The sequence below is a fragment of the Sebastes fasciatus genome, chromosome 11 (genome assembly GCF_043250625.1).
Source record: "Sebastes fasciatus isolate fSebFas1 chromosome 11, fSebFas1.pri, whole genome shotgun sequence".
In the NCBI taxonomy this organism is placed as follows: Eukaryota; Metazoa; Chordata; class Actinopteri; order Perciformes; family Sebastidae; genus Sebastes; species Sebastes fasciatus.
In genome coordinates, this window is record NC_133805.1 from 19,597,145 (window position 1) to 19,617,599 (window position 20,455).

A 20,455-nucleotide genomic window follows, 5' to 3' on the forward strand; every position below is an offset into this window, starting at 1 on the left:
CAAGTCCAATCTGACCTCCAGTACTTTACAGTATAAATGCCCGATAGCAGACAGGTGCTGGATGGATTTGGCATTTCCACGAGCTTCTGACCTTGACTTAGAAAAAACACAGATGGTGTTACAGAATGAGCTTATTGTTTACTTCTTAACCTGCGAGCCACACAACTTATCATCTATAGACTTGTATGGGCATAAAGAAGTTCGCTTGTGTACAATGCGTGCAAACAAATAAATAAAGAGTGTAAATGATTTATTCTCCCCTCTGGACAAATATTGTACAATGAACTATTTTCTTTAGAAAGCATTTGTCCTTAGAGATATGATTGCACAACTCAAATCTAATTACGCCTCTGCAACAATGCTGAGTTTGAGTAAAAACAAATAAAGAGGCAGTTTAGTTTTTAGCTCCAAAATTAGCATTTTATTTGGATGGTTGGGGTCAGAGATGTATAATTTGTTTTCCAGTACACATGGTTATCCTCAAGGCTTAAAGTCCAAAACCTTTTCCAGTCTTAAAGCTGATTCAGTAATTAGTGCCTAGCATCCCACCCCACCCACCCCCTTTTTGGTACAAACAGTTGTGCTGACAAGATCACTACTTTTCCATTTTTATCAATGTTTTTTTTTTTTTTCACGTTTTATACAAAAAACTCTCTTAACTTCTACACATTTAATGTCACCCAGATTTTTATTTTTTTATTTTTTTCACTTTGTAAATAAATTTGGGGAACAACATTTTTCATTTTTGTTGTCATGAAAAGATAAAAACATGCAAAAAACTTTTGAATTTGTAGTCCAAATTATACATTTACAAGTTTGGAACTTTTTGCACTTCTTCATATACTACATCAAAAGAAAAAAAGAGAAAGAAAAAAAAAACATTATGTACACACATCTTTTTACAGTGAAGTAAAGTCGAAAATATCAGATGATGACTAAGGCAAATGAAGTGTACATAGATTAGACCAAAACAGTTTTTTTGTTGTTTTTGTAAAATACTACATCACTTCAGAAACAAAAGAAAAAAAAAATCTGCTACAAAAGTATGATTCATAACTCCCTTTATTTGCAACCAGCTGCATAATTTTAATTTTTTAGTGAAAAAGTCTAGAAGTCTAGCGTACTGTACAGTGCTGTTCTTAATTGTTTTTCCTTTCCATCCAAGCTAACAGATGATCCTTCATTTCTTCGTCTTTGTTTATTTAAATAATCTTCAACAAACAGGAGCGTTGTGTAACCAAAGAAAAAAGCATGTAGAAGCATACCAGAGTGTAACATACTTTGTTTGAAATCACTCCAAAAGTCAGTACCATTAAAGCCTTGAACATAAAACTAATCATTTAGATCCAAAAAAATGTACAAAAAGGCACATTATATCCCAGTGCTTCTGTACTGTGAAATTCAAGTGTAACTGAGCGCATTCAATACCAACAATCCAAGTGGCAACAGTCCACCAGTGTTCCCTCCCACATCCTCCACGACTGGACCACAGCCTATGCCTAAGCTTTCAACAAGCATATGTATGCGTAGACTACAACAATAAGCCTAGGTTGGTTGTTTTTGAAAAAATTTCTGAATCAATGTTTATTTTTTTGTTTATTTTCTGTCACAGTTCCGTCACTCTCTCGGGGAAATATCAGAAGCTGTCCATGTCCATCAACAGGAAATCTTTCCTTTTCTTCATTTTTTTTTCTTCTTTTCAATCTTCTCATTCTTCGCGGATTGGCTTGTGTGTCTTAGTCATCACTTCCACCGTACATGTCTGCCAGTTTTCTAAAGCGAGGGCCCCAGTCGTTGAGGTAATCGTAGTCCTGGTCGCCCCCGCTGCTGGAGGAGTTGAGGGAGCTTAGGGAGCCAGCTGTGGAGCCGCTGCCCTCGTAGTCGAACACTAGCAGGGAGTCGTAGGGGGGAGCGGTGGGGTCGTTGTCTGCTGCCTTAAGTCCCTGTACAGAAGGAAATAAAACCGCGGTTAGATGAGAAGATTAGTCTGCACAACACTGTCTGCAATAAGGCGTGAGCCCTCCCCCCATCTTACTGCTCCACACAAACACACTAATCTATCCTAAAACCAGTCAGTGGTTCTACCTCCACTTGTTCAGGAAATCAGATTAATCAGGCTCTAGTGTTCCTGCGAGTTTCCTCTGTGTTTGGGCTGGGACTCTCCTGATGTTTCTGGGATGTCGGATTATCTGCTGCTTGATCAAAAGCCAAGATTGAGCAAGTCTGTCCAGCAGCCTCGGATGACTGGAATACCCCCCCCCCCCCCCCCCCCCACCCTTCTCTTCAAGAGCAGCAGTACAACTCGAGCGTTGATACTTTGTCTTTTAATCTAGATAGCAGCGTCTTTAATAAATCATATTTATTGGAGTCCTGCCTAAACAATAGCAGTAAGCACTGAGCTCAACTGCTGCAGAGATGAGAGGAGTGTGTGTGTGTGTGTGTGTGTGTGTGTGTGTGTGTGTGTCTCGAGGCTGGTGGCGCTGATGGGGGCGGTTCTATTTTGAAGATTGTGCTCGACATTCCCAGAAAAGCGTCACGAGAGGTCCTTATGGATTGTTATCGATTTCCAGCCCCATTCCCTAACGGGACTCTGGAGACTTGATGGATTGCTAATCTAGGAGTTGAGATGTGCTTTGGCCATGAACCACTTTGGATCCATGCCTGGTTTGTGCCAGGTAGTAACCCAACAAATAATAAATGAATTAACAGAAGTGGAGCAACATAACACAGAGGGAAAAAAAAAAAAAAAACGAGACCTCAGCTCATTGGGAACTTGTCAAAGATTTATAGTATCCTCTATGCTGCCATTATAGCGCTGAAATGCTCTCAAATAAAAAGATGGATTGAATTAAAGTGCCCGGGCACTTAGCGATTATTTTCCACTTGTTAGCTTTCGTTAAGTATTTGCTCAGGGCTGTGGTGCTGATAATTTGGTGGGAAATATGACAGATGGATCGTTCATTACAATTACAACCATAATCGCACTGCTGGTTATAGCCTCCTCCATCTACAACCAAAAACCCACTGGCAGTTTCATAAGGTTAGTCAATCACAGAACTCGTAATTTCGTAATAACTGAGTCACCCACTGTGCTGGAGACAATCACGACTCTCAGTGAAATGGTGAACTCTCCTCACTTTTTTTTTAGAGCCGCTCTGTCCCACGGATAACAAAAGAGCTGTGTAATAAAACCCACTGGTATTTCTATTCAGAGAACAACCTTGCCAGGGCTGAAATGTGGCACTATGCAGAAAACAATGAACGCAACCGCTTCAGCTTTGTCTCCCTCTGTGGCACCGTGTCCACCTGTGACCAACAGGGGTCAAGCTGGTGCTGATGTATCTAATGTTACCCCTCCCTTTGCGGGAACGGACCAGGAGCTGACTAATAGACCTTTGTTTGTCCGACTGTGAGGTTAAAGTCCTTATGCTAAACCTCTGCCTCATTTTTTTGTCCCTCTAATTTAATTAAGAGCCACAAGCTCCGGGGGCGTGAGCACATTTTCAGGATGGAGATCAGTGCCCCTCCCCCACCCCTCTCTAGTCTCCCTCTCCTCTGGCGGCTAGCCCTTATCAGTTAGGTCAGATTCCAGCTCCATGTGAGCACCGGAGCTACCATGACTGAGCTTTAGCGACAGTCAAATCTGGGACTAAAAACAGATCAACGTTGCCTGGTTGCAGTGAAGCGTTTTTTCTGGGTCAGGATGCTTGAAGTGTCTCAAAGGGGTCTTGTGAGAACATTAAAATAAAGTCTGATGAAGGGACGGTGTGCATTGTGAGACCGCTCCTTATTGAGCAGCGCGAAAACATTAAATGTCAACCTCGATATCGGCTGTTACGACAAATGCATGATGTGTATTCATGACGCGCGGCGAAAAGAGTGAAAATGAGCGGCGCCCGGGTGAAGGGATCTGAGAGATAGATTGTCGGGGAGCAAGGCTGAAAGAGCAAGTTCTAATTTAAAAACATGGGCGCCATCCAAAAAACCAGGAGAGAACTCCATTTGTAATGCTGTGAAACTCTTGTCTGTTGGAGCTTGTGAAAAATACATGACTGCTCTTTTCATTTTACATTCTCCCTTCATGCTGGAGTCAATGATGGCCTCAGGCAAACGAGGGCACTCTGAATGGTGCACTCCGATGGAAAGCCAATGCATTGCTTCCCTCATCTCCTATTTCTATGCTGACACATCTATAACTCTACTTTGGCGGAAAGTGAGGAGGAAAAACAATTATATCCAAGTGAGTTAGCATCATGTACGTTTGGGGGCTTTGTGTATGTCTGAGTGGATATATGTGTGATGAGAAAAGTTTCTTCTTTCTGCTGGGAAAAGATGAAAACTATTCTAATAATAATTGATTCATTTTTTTTCCCTCCCTCTAAAACTGCCTGATGAGACATATAAACCAAATTTATTTAGATACAAGTTTATTATAAGAAAGTCATTCAACTTGAAAATGAAATTCAAGCTTTGTAACAGCACTGATTCTTTCACTTCAGCTATTTCCCCGGGATTTGATCTCACCAGACAACAAAACAATCTCCGTATTCAATAACTCTGCAGGCTGGATGGTGTTTTTTTTTTACCTCATTGATGAAGTCTCCGATGTCTCCAGGGTGGGGTGCTGCTGACCTCATGGGGTACTGCGGCTCGGGGTGGAGGGGTCGCTCGTCTAGACGGCGGATTCCAACCGGCTTGATGGCATCAGGCTCTATCGTGTCCGGCTGCTGGAGCTGACTCAGGTCGTAATCCTGGTGAAACACGCAAGACAGATGGGAGTTAGCTAAGCAGGCGTGACGAGAGACCCCCAAACGGGGTGCGATTATCTAAATAGGTAAACACATCCTGAGCTGCAAAGAGGAAGAGAGAAGTTCAACTGAGTGGAAGGGAGGGGGAAGATTTTAAAAGTTGCGGCGGGAAGAGTTGAGAGTACACAAGGGGAAACTTTTAAATCTTCTTGTCTGTGAAGCACAAGCCCAGGGACAATTTGACACATTAAAAGAAGCCAGCACTAAGGGGGTCCAGGCTGAGGACCACATCATACGCCTCAGGGTGTTTGTACTTGTGCGCTGTGTGCTGCAGGAAGGATGTGCAGGCGACTGTTTTGCTCTAATCAATGCCCAGACACGGGATGGTGGATATGCATAAGCCATTGCTAATCCTATTAACATTACCAAGGCAACCTGAATGGCTCGCAGTTTGTGCAAAGTCATGGACAGTGGGGGAGGAGGAGGAACAGTGAAGAACAGAGAAAAGGAGTATGGACAGAAAGAGACTGGTGGTGAAGAGAAGAGCAGAGCTGAGCTGGATGGCTGGATGGTATCGCGGTGACGGCAGATATGAGAGAAAATGCCATCTGAGAATCAGGGTGTGTGCCTAATAAGCGTGCATGATGGATTGTCCCTCTTTAGAAGATTTTCGGTAATCCATCCATCTCTAATATCCCCCTTCAAAATTGACTTTGCTCTGTTGTACATGTACCTACACACGCATATGCTTGCACGCTCACTTCCTAGGATAAAAAAAGGAAAAAAAAAAAGGCTGCAGACGCTCCAATGTAAAAATAACCACGAGAATGAATATAAACCCTGCGACAAAAACAACCCAGATATACAAACACGACGAAGCACATGGGCACTTGACAAACACCTACTCAACTCCGCACTAATAAGTATCATCTCAAAACCAAAAACAAACACATTGATTATTCATGTGTAATTTGAATTCATGGGGAATGACAGTAAAACCCCGAGGCTAGCTGGAGAAGAACAATGGTCATCACACACCGCGCGGTAACGCCATCCATCATCTTTGGTCCATTTTAGTCTGACTCCTGTTTGACCTTCTCTCAAGTCGCACACCGGAGGGGTCAGGAGTCGGTAACAGGGATGGCAACAGAGACGTATAATGGCTGAACTCAGCAGGAAGGTTTAATGACATACCAGCCCCCTCCGGGGAATTGACTCCTCGCACGTACATTGGCCCGGTGAAATGGCTGCCCATGGCCCTCATGACCCACATTCGAACACGGGAGACTGAACAGTGCTAAGCCTCACACACTTAATCTCTTGTGAGACATAGCTGAGCAATTTAAAACTGAACTGAGTTTATTGATTTTGTAGTTTTTTTGCCATAATTCCTACTGGTAATAATAACATTATACATACTTGTTTAATTCTTGAATATGGGAAAGAAGCAACATCGCTAAAAATAAGTAGTAATAAAGTAGTCAGGGGATCACACAGGATTCACCACAGCTTATAGAGGGATTTCCAGGTGCAAGTCTGGCCTTCGTACGTAGTATATTCAATGATGGATTATTACCAACCAGTGGGGAACCTCTAGTTCTGAGAAGTGAAGCCAATGTGGAAGTGCCTTAAACTTGCATTCTTTCTAATAGCCAGCAGGGGGCGACTCCTCTGGTTGCAAAAAGAAGTCTGATTGTATAGAAGTCTATGAGAAAATTAGCCTACTTCTCATTTGATTTATTACCTCAGTAAACATTGTAAACATGAGTTTATGGTCTCAAACGCATGATGTTCGTTTAGTAAATTATGGTCCCATTTAGAGTCAAATAGACCATAAAGCAGGGGATGCTTCAGGACGCGACTACCTTGTGATTGACAGGTCGCTACCACGGTGTTGTCCGGTCTGGGAGTTGTTCGTGTTTTCATCTTAGAAATTCATTAAATGTTCAGTGTGTTTTCAGTTCATGAAAGTTAATTGTAATCTTTTTGGTCTAAAACTGTCTTATTCAGCGTTCGGTTGTAGTTAGCTCCACCCTCTCGTGCCACTTCTGGTTGCCGAAAACCAAGATGTTGTGACTACTACGCACCAAGTGGTAGTGTAGCGATCTACTGCGTATATGTGGAATGCGTCTTCCAAACGGACAGAATAAACAGAACTACTATGCGTCCGCGGCGTCCGCAGCTGTCCGTGTACGCGTCCGTTGTTGTGGTGATATCGCCGTGATCCCAAATCTTGGCAATTACTTCCTTTTGTACAATGTTATAATAATTTAAATAATGACCAGAAGTGCAAAAAAATAAGCCCCAGTTTGCGATAAACTATAATTATCTTGAGATAATATTAGAGATGTTATACAGTTCCTCTGATGTGTTAAACGTGTCTCGTCTGTGTTGACAACATGAGACACTTATACTATCTGCATAACCAGGTCTGATTTGTTTTGTTTCACTTACTGCATGGGATTGAAAAACAAATCAAATATTTGTCAAAGCCTGCCTCCAAAGCCACGCCGTGTCTAAGGCTAATGTGCATCAAATCATTCTTAGGTCATTTGCAGAAGCAGATGACTCATCCCCTGTCTTACAGTACACTTTATTTTTTCACCTGTGAACGTGTGCGACAGCTTGATTTGCTATTATTCCTGCATTATTTTTTTTCCCATGTCCGCCTGATCAGCTGTCTGCCTTTTGAAGAAATGAGTGCTCCACAAACCAATACAAGCCGGGGCAATGACAGCAGCAACTAAAATCATATACTCGGAGAGCACCCAATGGTCTGACACTTCAATTTCCTCCCCAGCGGGAGATAGGGAGAACAGAGGTGGACATTATAAAGACCACATCGCTGGGAAAGCAAGAGACATTTTTTACCCAACACTGACTCTCACTGATTCCGCAGACAAGACCATTTTCTCCTGGCGCCCTGCCCTCCTCTATGCCACTCAAAATGGAAGCTTGTTTTCCCTCTATAAATTGAAGTGTTATATCATTGCAACAGTTTCCTTTTCAGCCTGTTCTGGTCTGCAAGTTTGACCATTTTGTGTGTGAAAAATGAGGATGTGAATGCACAAGTGGATGCACTCCCTCCTGCCTAATCATTAGCGGATGTGCAATGGCTTTTCCAGTCATATTGTTACCTTAGACAGAGCTTCATTATGGTGCCACAGCAGATGTCTATCTCCAAATGACATCAGCTTACCAATTACACGTCTCCCAGGCTAATTTGGCACTGTGCTGGGTCAGACCGGGGTCTCCTGCTCATATCTGCTATACCTAAGCCACCGGAGCACTTGAGCCGGCAGCAAGAAAACAGCCCATTTGCTATATTACTGCCTGTTTTTATAAAATGATTCCGTTCTGCTAACAAGGGGTCATTAGGACAATTGAGTTTGTGTCTGTGCGCGCCTGATCAGTGCATGGGGGATAAAGAGATGTGACTTTATTGATGCCTGTGGCACTGCATTTCTATTGTGTGAAGCGGGAACCAGTTCCAGTTGAGGAAACAGTTCCAATATCTCCAGAACCGATTGGATCAAAATGTGTTTGTCTTATTGATTCCAGTTTTCGATTCCCAGCTCCTTTTCTTTCTTTTTTTTTTTAAGAAAAATATACTATTTCCAGTTTTACAATGAAAACTGTGACTGTGAAGTGTATTTTGGAGCAGCATAAGAAGCAGGACTAACACTAGAAAGAATGTAAGTGCATGCATGCTTACAGGAAGAGACTCGGTGGTCCCCTTTGTCCTTATACTGCTTCAGTTATAGAGAAACGGCTACTCTGCTGCATACTGTAGATGTGACCTGAATGTTTCCCCGACAACACAGACCACTCACTCGCCTTATGTCATCCTTTCAAAAAACACTGCACCGCTACATGGTGTGTAGGGCTGGGTGTTGTTTGACAATTTTTTTTTTACTAGTACCAAATGTCTCTGCTCAAACCAAAACAATATTTTTTCTGAAATACAAAAATGTCAATGTCAGATTCTGATTTAAAATGTTGCAATTGGTGCTCAGACGTATGCGACACCTCACTCCAAACCAATGAGAAGAGCAGAGAAAAAGCAGCACGGACTGAATTTTTTCAATTCAAAGGGGACATATCATGAAAAAGTCACTGGACAAACGGTGGTACTACAACTTCCGTGTCCGTCACGTGATGCCATTGGGTCCAAAAATACTTTTTCCAAAGACTTACATTGGGAAAGAGACGTCTGTAAATCAGCAGATAATTTATTTTTTAGGTAAATCAACTTCCCAGTAAAAAACACTTGAATAGCTCTTATTTAAATCATTAGGTCCTAAAAGTTGTAAAATGCACTAATAGCCGAATCCAGAGTTATTTTCCTTCCTCCGTTCAAGTGAATGAGACCCAGACAGCGGCTGGAGTGAGGGCTGGGAGGCGGAGTTAAAGGAAAAGCTGCTGCGCCTTCTCTACGGGCTCAGTGGATGCGGAAGATCGCCGGATGATCCGGGTACTTTATCACTCGGCAGTCGAGCCATTTTGGCTTCAGGCGCCACAGAGCAACTTTCATAGGGATGAACGCGAGCCCGTCTCTGACGCTGTATCCAGTTCTCTTAATACATCTATGGTTTACATAAATTTGGCTATCTGTAGCGCCTACCAACCCACAATCTGTGAAAATAAGACAACTCAGTCAGTTTTTTATGTGCTGCCTGGATCAGAAAACATATGATTCAACAGGCCATTCACTGTACGCTCCAATCCCCATACTACTATTTAGTATGCCAGAAAAAGAATTAGTACGTTCCAATACATAGTATGTCAAATGCAGTATGCCAAAAATACCAGGATGTCCTACTACAACCGGTTGCAATTAGTAGTATGCAAGCCAGCATGCTTTTCTGTCTGTTATGACCCGCAGTTCTATGCACAGTGGATATACAGTATGAGCAAGAAGGTCAAAGTTCAAGATGCAATGTTATGACGAATTGTCCCAATTGTGTGCATACTGCATGCCTGTAAGCGCAGCTGCAGTATGACTAAAAGTAAAGAGAAAAAGTATGCGATTTGGAATGACGCGCTCTAAAACTACCTTTGCAAAGGTCTACCATATTTTTTTTGCAAGCCAATCAGAGCAGACTGGGCTTTTTCAGGAGGGGGGCTTAAAGAGACAGGCGCAAAAACAGAACGTTTCAGACAGAGGGTGAATACAGGTACAGGATATTCAGACAGACAGTATGAGGAAAAGAATGTGTTTTTTTTTTAACATTAAAGCATGTAAACATATAGTAGAAACCCAAAATACAAGTATGAACTTGGAAATGAGCACGATACTGTACGTTCCCTTTAAAATAACCAAAGCTATTCTTACTTTGGCAAAAACAAAAAATTGTGTTAATGTAGGACACAGCCGCCTTTAGTAAGAAGCAGATTGAGAAAATAGGTTTTCAGTTTCTTTAAAAATGACAACATAATTGTCTTCTCTCATTCTTACCTGATCCTCCTCTCCTCCACCTTCCTCATCATACTTGAGAATGTTGTCTCTCACATCGTCCTCTGGGTCGATGAGGAGCTGCTTGGCCTGACGCTCTTTATCGCGGCGCTTCATCCACACCACAAACATCAGCACGAGAACTGATAGACAGACAGACAGACAGAGAGATCTCATATTACAAAACATAATAACTTACATGTTTTCAGACAAATGTAATCGGATCCGATGTTTTAGAGCTTGGATGGGGGCCTGATCGAGGCTATCTTTTTGGTAATCCCGCAGTAATCTAACGGTATCTCGGATAACGTTTAGCCGTCTTTATAATCCCTGCGTGTGTTCGTGTGTGATGTGCTGTGTTTGAGAGGGGCACTGAGACACTCACTGAGGAGGATGATGATGCAGAGGAGGATGGAGATGATGGCCCCGGTGCCCAGACCCGCAGCCATGATGTGCTGCTGGTCAGTGCAGTCTCCATTCATGTCGCACTGGCACACTTTAATCCGCAGATAGGAGGTGTTGGACATGGGCAGGTTGCCTGAGTCGGTGATTATGATGGGGATCTCATAGATGCCGGTTTCAAGGAAGCCAATCTTCAGGCTCACCTGAGCATAGTCACCTGGGAGATGAAGAGGACAAAAGCGTGAGCGGGTGGATCCACCATGGCTCCAAATACATAAGCAGTAGTGAGACAAGAGATTAAGTTACTCAATGTGTATAAAAATAAAATAACACCATGTTTCTTTAGCCGAGGAGTCTTTCAGAGGGGATTAAATCAAAACTCTGAATAGTCCTTTGTATAGGCCGTGTTCACAGTACGATTACACTCCTATTACCGCAAATATACAGCATAAATTCCTACCTGGAAGTTGCATCAGCATATCTAATCCAAAACATGGTCGGGATTTAGATTTGGAGCTTATAAATTTACTGAATACCTTTTTGATAATGCTGCTTAGGCTAAATTCCCAGCTGCAATAATCCAAATGCCATTATCCTATTAAGATATATTCACTGCTTTTCAACTCACACTATCCAATAGCAAAACACACGACGAATGAGCTCCTACCACTCGTGTTTTTATTTCAAATTAGCATAAACAATTAATGACTGCATGGTACTGTTAATATAATATTATATTGTCTCTCCCTGCTCTACCTGACCCGTCTGCAGTGTGCTGTTTACTCATGTTTCCAAAGTGTTGTCCAGAAGAATCACAGATAGCTCGAGCTTTAATTACTAAACAACAGACTGCGGGATGTTTTATCTATATTGTTACATATTTTACAGTTTTCTTTCCAATTATTATATGCGACTAATTGAAAAAAATGCTGAAAAGGGGCATCTCTTCTTTCATTTTCCAGTAACAAATTAAGCTGAATCGACGTCAAATGAAGATTAGGATATAATAGTAGGGGTGGCATGATACGATATTATCACAATACTTAAGTCACGATACAATCTTACTGTGATTTTAAACATTTTGCGAACAGATATAAGGCAATATATTCCGATTTATTGCCTTTTTCAACTGCAAATCTTTGTCAACATCTGTTTATCTAATAAGATACAATCTTCACCGTTAATCTCAAGAGTTTTCATTCACATGTCTTGAGGTCAGAGTTCAAGGGACCCCTTTGAAAATGACCATGCCAGTTTTTCCTCGCCAAAATTTAGCGGAACTTTGGAGCGTTATTTAGCGTTCTTCCAGACAAGCTACATGACATGATTGGTACCAATGGTACCTTAGGTTTTTCTAGTTTCATATGATACCAGTATCTTCACTCTAGCATTAAAACTGAGCTCGCTACAACCTCTGAAATAAAAGATCGATACTTGACAATATTGCAACGCAAACTATCGCCTTACTATGCTCCACCCCTATAGAACTCTGTGTCTTACCGCTGACTCTCGTGATGGTCCAGTTTCTCCTAACATCAGAGGGCCGGTGGGCTAACTCGAAGGCAAACGGCCCACCGTTGGGATTCAGGTCTCCGTCGAGTGCAGTGATGTTGATGGCGTTTGGCTCTGGCTTCTCGCATATCTCCGTCTCCTGAGGGAAAACCTTGGGAGCGTTGTCGTTGATATCCATCAGGTAGATCTGAACGGTACCTGTGCCACTGGCTGGAGGTACACCTGCATGGGCCAGAAAATGACACACACAGTCAGCACATATATATTTATGGGAAAAGGGATTTTTTTTTTTTTTTAATTTACATATGGATGGGAATATATGCTATTGAAATGCCATCTCTCATTTTGCAGTCATTATTCAGGCGACAGAGAAAAGTAAAGTATGGAGTTTATTCTTTGGGTCTCATGCTGTAATAAGACACTCTAAACAGCTATTTGCTGAAGGGGGAGAGGACCCATCCAAACTGCATACTGATCTGAGAATCTAATCTCAAGTGAGGAGGTAGGCAGAAAGAGGGAGATATCTGAACATTTGGGTAGTATGTGTGTGTGTGTTTCCGAAGAACGTCTTCCTGACGAAGGACACGGGATGGGAATACTAAAGCAGACAAACAGAGCCCACTGTCGCTCCTCTCAGGCTCCTCTATGTATTCACTCAGCTAAGAGGCTTTTTTACCATTCAGGCCACGCTCAAAGGAGCTAGTCATCCAATCCTGACCCATTAATGCTGAGAAACCTCTTTATTGGTAGAGTTTTTAAGCCTATTGGCCTAAGCTATGCTCCGCAGAACAGGGTAAACCTGAACAGAGGTAAATCCCGCCGGTGCAGGGAAGAGGTGAATGTATCCCCGCATGCTGGATGGTTCTGGGATTGCTAGCACATTAACCTTCAGCTAAGGTGGTCAGCGCTCCAGACACGCCAAGTGCCTGGCACTAGGTTGACCTTCAAGCTTGGAGGATGTCTTTGTGGCTGTAACAGAGTATGTTGTTTTTTTCTCCAACAGATGCGGTGCATTTGTGAACTGACTTCAGGTGAAAAACATCAGAGTCGAGGTCAAAGTGATGCTAGGTGGAAGACCTCTGAGAGGTAGGCTATATTAGACATCCGCTCGGATTTCTTTTGAAAAAGGCAGCATTATCTCCTCCTGAATGCTCTAACAATAATGGCCTGGAATAGAGTGCTTGTGTAACAGTCGGACTAAAACACCCAGACCATGTAACCGGTGCATCACAGGGCTCAACGAGGTCTTTTTTTGGTAAATGCAGCATCACTTGAATGGTTACATACCGCTGTCAGAAGCCAGGAATGTTGCATTGTACAAGCTGTTCTTCACAAAGGGCGACTCTCGGTCCAAGATGGCAATTGTTGATATACGACCGGTGTTGGGGTCAATCCTCAGCCAGTTGGCTGGATCTGAGAGTTTAGAGTATCTGAGGGAAGAAAAGAAAAAAAGAGGTTTACACAGTGATTTATAATCCTTGCTATTCAATTTAAGGTCAAGTCAGGAGTTATCTGCAAATAGTGAGAAAGTTAAAAAAAGATTCAATTTGTTTTCAGCAGAAGGAAATCTTGCTGGTGAATTTATTCCCTATTTACATCATTTTCGCATCTTCTAAAAAAAAAAAAAAAAAAATGCTTTTGTTTTTATTTGTTTACACAGAATAAATCATTCAGACGTCATGCATTTTACATAATTACTCTAACTTTTGAGAACCGCCTCACAGGGGAGACCAAACTGGCATGTTGTTATCAGTAGCTCAAACTAATTTGTAGGACAAACCGAGAAATTACAAAGCTAGCTTATTTCACACGGACTGTTTTCAGGCTGATAAACTCTATCACGGCCAAACAGCTTTGAGGCAAACGGCGTGTGATGATGAACGGGAAAAGAAAATAGGGCTTGTTCGACAAGAATGAGATGCTGGCAAATGGTGTTATTTGAAGCAGGAATGATGCAGGAAGTGGCAAGTCATCTTAACCTCATCACGTCACTCCTGTTTCACACATAGAGTACAATATACAGGCAGTGATAAACCTACCAGCGTCTTTATTGCTGCTGTTGCCAGTTAGTTCAGCTAAATGTGTGATAAAACGTGATTTAAACATCTGTGCTGGATGCTTAAGAGAGAACAGGTATTCTAGGAAAGTACGCTATAAAACGGACTTAATTCCTATTTACTATAAAATCTACCTGATGTTTTGCTGCATGAAGCGATCAGGGTCCTGTGCAGAGAAGGTGGTCAGCGTCGACTCAGGCATCATTCCCTCCTCCACTCTAACCAGTTTGGGGTTGGGCTCGAAGTAGGGACTCTCGTTGACGTCTATCACTCTGATGGAGACGCTGGCGGTGGACTGGCGAGGAGAGTGGATGCCTCTGGCCAGAGGAACCTCGTTCCTCGCCTCCACTGTCAGCACATACGTCCTACTGAGCTCAAAGTCGATAGGCTGGAAAACAGTAACAGAGCGTATGTATAGAGAGTGGATCACACATCAGGATGCAGGATGAATTTTAACAAAACTGAATGCCGTTACATTTTTAGTTATGTGAAAGTGGTGAGAGTGCAACCCCAAAGAACTAAAGCTTTTACTTCCTCTCGCCTGAAACATCTTATTGTGAAAGCTCACAATAGACAATGAGGTGTGATAAAGAGACTGTCTCCTTTTGTGGTCAGTTGAAGGATGCACAGCAGCAAGAGAGCTGGCAAAGGAGTTGTGCAACCAACCATTTCTGCATTTTTAAAATCACGTTCTGAGTTTGACAAATTTAAATTTACACATAATCCAAGCGGAGAATTCACTAGTCGCACTTAAACCATACTAATCATTGGCAGAAGTTATTTATTTTTTAAAATTGTAATATAGGTGACAAATCTGCTGCAGTGATCTTATCAGAGCTGATCTCCTGGGAGTTACGTTACGCATCATTTAGAGACGCACCGATCGATAGGTCACCAGTCAAATCTGGTCGGTTGTCAGCTGTCAGTTGTCATTGTCAGCTGTCAGTTGTCATCGGCCATGACCAGTGACTGATCAGTCTCATATATCTGATTGATGGTTGTACACACTGCGGCACAGGCAGTAACACCACAGCCACACACACACACAACATGCATGGCGTTGGTGTGGAAGTTCCTCAGCGTGAGTTTTTAACATCTGCAAGTCCAAAATAAACCGTGGAGGAAATTAACTGAAGGGGAAACTTTGCCGATTTTCAACCGGCTTTGTATCGTTGCAATGCGGGTGGTGAGGGCAAACGGCGGACTTCTGCCGCTGAGCGCCGGTAACACGGAGGGAAGCCGTTCATTTGCACGTACCACCCACAAAAACGGCAAAGTTCACCAGTGTGTTGTTATATAGATATGTTGCACCCTGTTGTCTTCTGGGGAAATTCTTTGAAAATAATGTCAGATAAAGTGGTTTCAGTTGGATTTTATTTGACCAGTAACCTGGAGCACTCTTATTTTTGAGATTTGTTTGAGTGACAGAATGTCTTGTAACTTGGTGCAGTTTGGGAGAAAATGTAAGTTATTTAACAGTCAATGTTTTATTATGAATATAGTATTGAATTCCAATTTTCAATGAAAGAAAAATCACAAAAATCTCTGTGTACGCTGCCAATTATAGTTCTTAGAAAGAAAGAAAATTGGCAAAAATTGGAATCGGCCAAGAAAATTACACTCGGTGCATCTCTAACAAAATGCTTCTATTCTTCACAGAACTGAACAGGACAGTTGGATTATTAACTCGCTCTCTTCATTAAAAGGGGGCAACATAACGAATATTCTAACTGCCAGATATTAATGCAGAGACAACATGCCCAAACCTCCCAATACAGCATACATATATTCACTATGTATCTCCAGGGGATTACAGAGGTGGAGTTTGAAGAGGAGAACTTACCTTGACGACCGTTACCAGGCCCTCGTTAGTGGTCGGATCAGTGGGCACGGAAAACCTGCCAGTGGGGTCGCCCCCGGTGATTTTGTAGACGGCGTTCCAGGCCGGCGTGTTGGGCTGGTCCTTGTCAGTCACCGTCAGGTTGGCCACAATGACATTCACACGGTTTTCAGGCACCTCGCCGAAAAACTGCATGAATAAACCATGAACATACAGAGCAGCGAGCTGTTAGTGATACTGCTGTGGCAGCAGAAAATACTCCGAGCACTGCCTCGCACTGCACAGCAGGACCAATCTCGGGTAAATAGACATCTAAGGTAACTTATCATGTCGTCATGGTCATCTCATTCCCTGTCCTCCCTTGATGGCACAACAGTAGCATTACAAATTTCAGCGATTCGCGAGCACAGTAAGTGCCTCTTCCACTCGGGCAGACATCCCAGTAGTTGCATGTGTCAACATTTGGAGGGGGATATAGCACTTTACGCATGGCTGGCTACTTGTATATCTGTATGGCTTCAGAAATGCTGGTCAAGCAGAACTAGATAAGTGAGCAGAACCGGCGGTTGAGTGCATATATGTGGTGAAATAGGGGTCCTTGTGGTGCTTTCCCCGTCGCTAAGATTGCTCTGTTGACTTCTCAGTTATGAGTTTGTTTCTTACCGTCTCAGCAGTAAACTCTGGTGGATTGTCGTTAACGTCGGTGACTCTGATGACAGCAGTGGCTGTGTTGGAGAGGCCGTACATGGGGTTGCCCTCCATGTCAGTGGCCTGGATGATTAGCGTGTACTGAGGCACTTTCTGGAGGGAAAGGGAAGAGAAGCAACAACAGGATTAAAACACAATTATTTGATCTTTGAACAATATAAGTCAATTCTGCAGCCATGTTGGGAGAATGTGGATTTGCTCACTGAATTGTCAGTTTGTATGTAAATGAGGACAAAAGATTAGAAAAACCATTCAATATAATGAAGTAGAGCTGCAACGATTGATCGATTAGTTGTCAATGGGGCTGTCAATCGATATTCTATATATGTAATCGCGATTAATGGTAAATTAATCACACATTTTTCATCTGTTCAAAATGTACCTTAAAGGAAGATTTGTCAAGTATTTAATACTCTTATCGACATGGAAGTGGGCAAATATGCAAATGTATGTATATATTTATTATTGGAAATCAATTAACAATACAAAACAATGACAAATATTGTCCAGAAAACCCTCACAGGTACTGCATTTAGCATTAAAAAATGCTCTAATCATAATCTGGCAAACTCAAACCCAACAGGCAACAACAGCTGTCAGTGTGTCAGTGTGCTGACTTGACTATGACTTGCCCCAAACTGCATGTGATTATCATAAAGTGGGCATGTCTGTAAAGGGGAGACTTGTGGGTACCATTAGAACCCATTTACATTCGCATATCTTGAGGTCAGAGGTCAAGGGACCCCTTTGAAAATGACAATGCCAGGTTTTCCTTGCCAAAGTTTTGTACAAGTTTGGAGCGTTATTTAGCCTCCGTCATGACATGTTTCATATGAAGCCAGAATTTTCACTCTAGCTTTAAAACTGGGCCCGCTAAAACCTAAAAATCGCGAGTTGCATTAATGTGTTAAAGAAATTAGTGGCGTTAAAACAAATTTACAATAACGTGTTATTATCGCGTTAACTTTGACAGCTCTAGTTGTCAACTGTTAAATTAATCGCCAACTATTTTGATAGTTGATTAATCAGTTTGAGTAATTTTTCAAGAAACAAAAGTAAAAATTCTCTGATTGCAGCTTCTTAAATGTGAATATTTTCTGGTTTCTTTACTCCTCTATGACAGTAAACTAAATATCTTTGAGTTTGGGAAACACTGATCGACATTTTAGCCATTTTCTGACGTTTTATGGACCAAACAACTAATCGGTTCATCAAGAAAGAATAATCGTCAGATTAATCGACAATGAAAAAAATCGTTAGTTGCAGCCCTACAATGCAGTTTAACACAACACTGCCACAAACTAGAGCTTCCACAATGAACATAGAGTTAAATCCACAATGACAATAGAGTTGAATCCACATCTCTCCAACATTTTCATTTTCATTTTCATAAAGATCGGATTTTTTTCTGGCCTGTTGTTTTGAATTGTGTCAGACTTTATAATTGTCTCTAATAAGCTGGCAACTCAATGCACATCAGTATAAATGTGAAACAAATCTGGCTAGCTTCTTAATTATGATGACTAATGGTTGCTTTTTATACAAATCCCATTTATTCTCTATGGGAGGATGTGAGTTTACGGGCGCACATGTGAAACTTGCACCTCTGCTATGTGCACCATCATGAAGCGAACAAATGACTCTTTTCACATTAAAAGCCACTCAGGTGACGGACCAGTTGCTAGGTAATGAGAGTCGGGCAAATTACTTTCATGGTGGCAACTGGCGGACATAAAACGGCGGCCCCAGGGCGGAAGTGATTGAGCAGCCACCTAGCCAGATTGCCCTCACAAGAATTGCACCAACTGGCTCCAGCTTTCTATATTATTCTATTTATTTTCTCAAACAGCCATGCGATCCAATTAAATGAAAGAGAGGTAACATTTACAGCACAGGAAATAGAGAGGAAAAGTAAAGCTTCTGCTTTGGAGAAGAAAAAGACAGAAGGCGAGAGTGAAGGAAAGGAAACATTTAGCTGCTCGGTGATGCACGCTGCCTCCTTTAAGAGTAAATAAGTGTGAAAACAGCCAAGTGCATTTTCTACTTCTCATTTACTTGGTAATCAACAAAATTCACTTTGGCTCATTAGTTCTCAGACAGTCTGGATATTAGCAAATATACTCCAGCTGTGTTTTGTCATCATATTTAAAAAACTGTTCAGCCCATTTATGTAAACATGAAAAACGGATTTGATGAAATACATCTACAACAGGCAGCAAATGCCAGATGAAAATGAAATGATATAATGGTTGGCTTTGCTAATGAAAGTCTCCCTTAAATGCTGCAGTAATTTTATTATTAGTCTGCATCCATAAACATTAAGTTGGGAGTGTAATGGCACCAACATTAAGGTGTATGAAATCAACAGAAAGAAAGCCAAGTCATAAACCAATGAACGAGAAGAGTAAGAATGAATGAATGAAGGAAAGAAAGAAGCACCTCTCTGTCCAGGCCTGCCGCCACCGTAATGATGCCTCCCGTCTTGTTGTTGATGGTGAACATATTGGATGTCGGGCTCTCTGGATTCTGAGACAGGATCTTGTAACGCAGTATCCCATTAGATGTTTTGGGGTCGTCTTTGTCAACAGATGTCACCGTCATAACAAATGTTCCTACGGGACAGACAGGCAGAGACAAATACTTTCATTAGAAGTAGCGTGAATAGTAGCATATTGAACACTACTACATTTACAGCTTTGTAATATAGAAAATCCAATGTTCTTTCTTGTGATCTTAAAATCCCACCCAATGCTTTAATGCAGCAGAAGCGATGTTAACAAAGTGGCCACCCCAGGAATGCCATCAATGCTGTTTGATCTGCTAACACTACGGCAGCGTGTGAAGCCGGAGGCTCAGACTACAGCCAATCGGTTGCTCATACAGTGAGACGCCGTGCTCGGCTTTATGTGGTACATTACCTGGCTTGGAACCCTCTGGAACGGTGCCGTTCCAGATCTGATGAGTGAACTCGGGCCTGTTGTCGTTCATGTCGATCACATTGATCACAATGTCAATAGGGTTTTCTACTTGGTTGCCGTTCAGGTCCACTGCGTGAGCTCTCAGCTGGAGGAAACACAAACACATCTGGGCTGTAGAACTGTTCAAGCAAGGACGATTCTCAACTGTGCAAACAATATATTTGGACAAAGCGCGAACTACTCTCTCAATGTCATCCCATTGAACTGCTGTGATAATTAACCCCACTAACTCATCACTATGAGTTGTTTACTGTATGTAGAAGAGCAAACGGTTCAGAAAATCCAATTTAATCAGAACAGCGTGAGAGAAGGAGAGGACTTCTGGTTTTGTAAAGACTGAATTCTTCCCACAACAAGCTCCATCACATGTACAAGGCCAAAGAGAAACACATTATTAGATTTACTCAGATACCTGCCACAGAGTTGACAACAACACGAGCATTTCAGCTGGTCGTCTCTTGAAACAAATACACTCTGATTTTATTCAGTACTGTTGCCTACACTGGGTCAGCACAGGTTCACTTCTGTTTTAGGAAAACAACTCTGATGTGCTGCATGTTTTTGCACTTCAAGTGTATCTTTCCTGCTTACGCACAAGTGCAGGGTTGGTGCCTTACACAGGATTTCACTTCACTGCCTTCGTGCTCTAGAAATAAATATAGGTAATACAGTATATATATAGAAAATCTACCGTCTATGAACAGTAAACATCATATGCCTTTGCGTGTAATGCCTTGCAGTCTAGTTAAAGTGTA

The 20,455-nt window shown here is 42.1% G+C and overlaps 1 protein-coding gene across 1 annotated transcript in view; it reads right to left on the reverse strand.

Annotated features, from left to right (window-relative positions):
• Positions 1-1,044: 1,044 nt before the first annotated feature.
• Positions 1,045-20,455, reverse strand: part of cdh2 (cadherin 2, type 1, N-cadherin (neuronal)) — a 72,058-nt gene continuing 52,647 nt past the window's right edge. The window contains exons 6-16 of the mRNA XM_074651401.1: positions 19,641-19,785; positions 19,162-19,334; positions 16,678-16,815; positions 16,018-16,203; positions 14,309-14,562; positions 13,405-13,547; positions 12,106-12,339; positions 10,589-10,822; positions 10,207-10,346; positions 4,587-4,751; positions 1,045-1,943 (exon numbers count right to left, since the gene is read on the reverse strand). Of these exons, the coding sequence (XP_074507502.1) occupies positions 1,737-1,943; positions 4,587-4,751; positions 10,207-10,346; positions 10,589-10,822; positions 12,106-12,339; positions 13,405-13,547; positions 14,309-14,562; positions 16,018-16,203; positions 16,678-16,815; positions 19,162-19,334; positions 19,641-19,785 (2,019 nt within the window). The 3' untranslated portion in view covers positions 1,045-1,736. The remainder of the gene's footprint in view (positions 1,944-4,586; positions 4,752-10,206; positions 10,347-10,588; positions 10,823-12,105; positions 12,340-13,404; positions 13,548-14,308; positions 14,563-16,017; positions 16,204-16,677; positions 16,816-19,161; positions 19,335-19,640; positions 19,786-20,455) is intronic.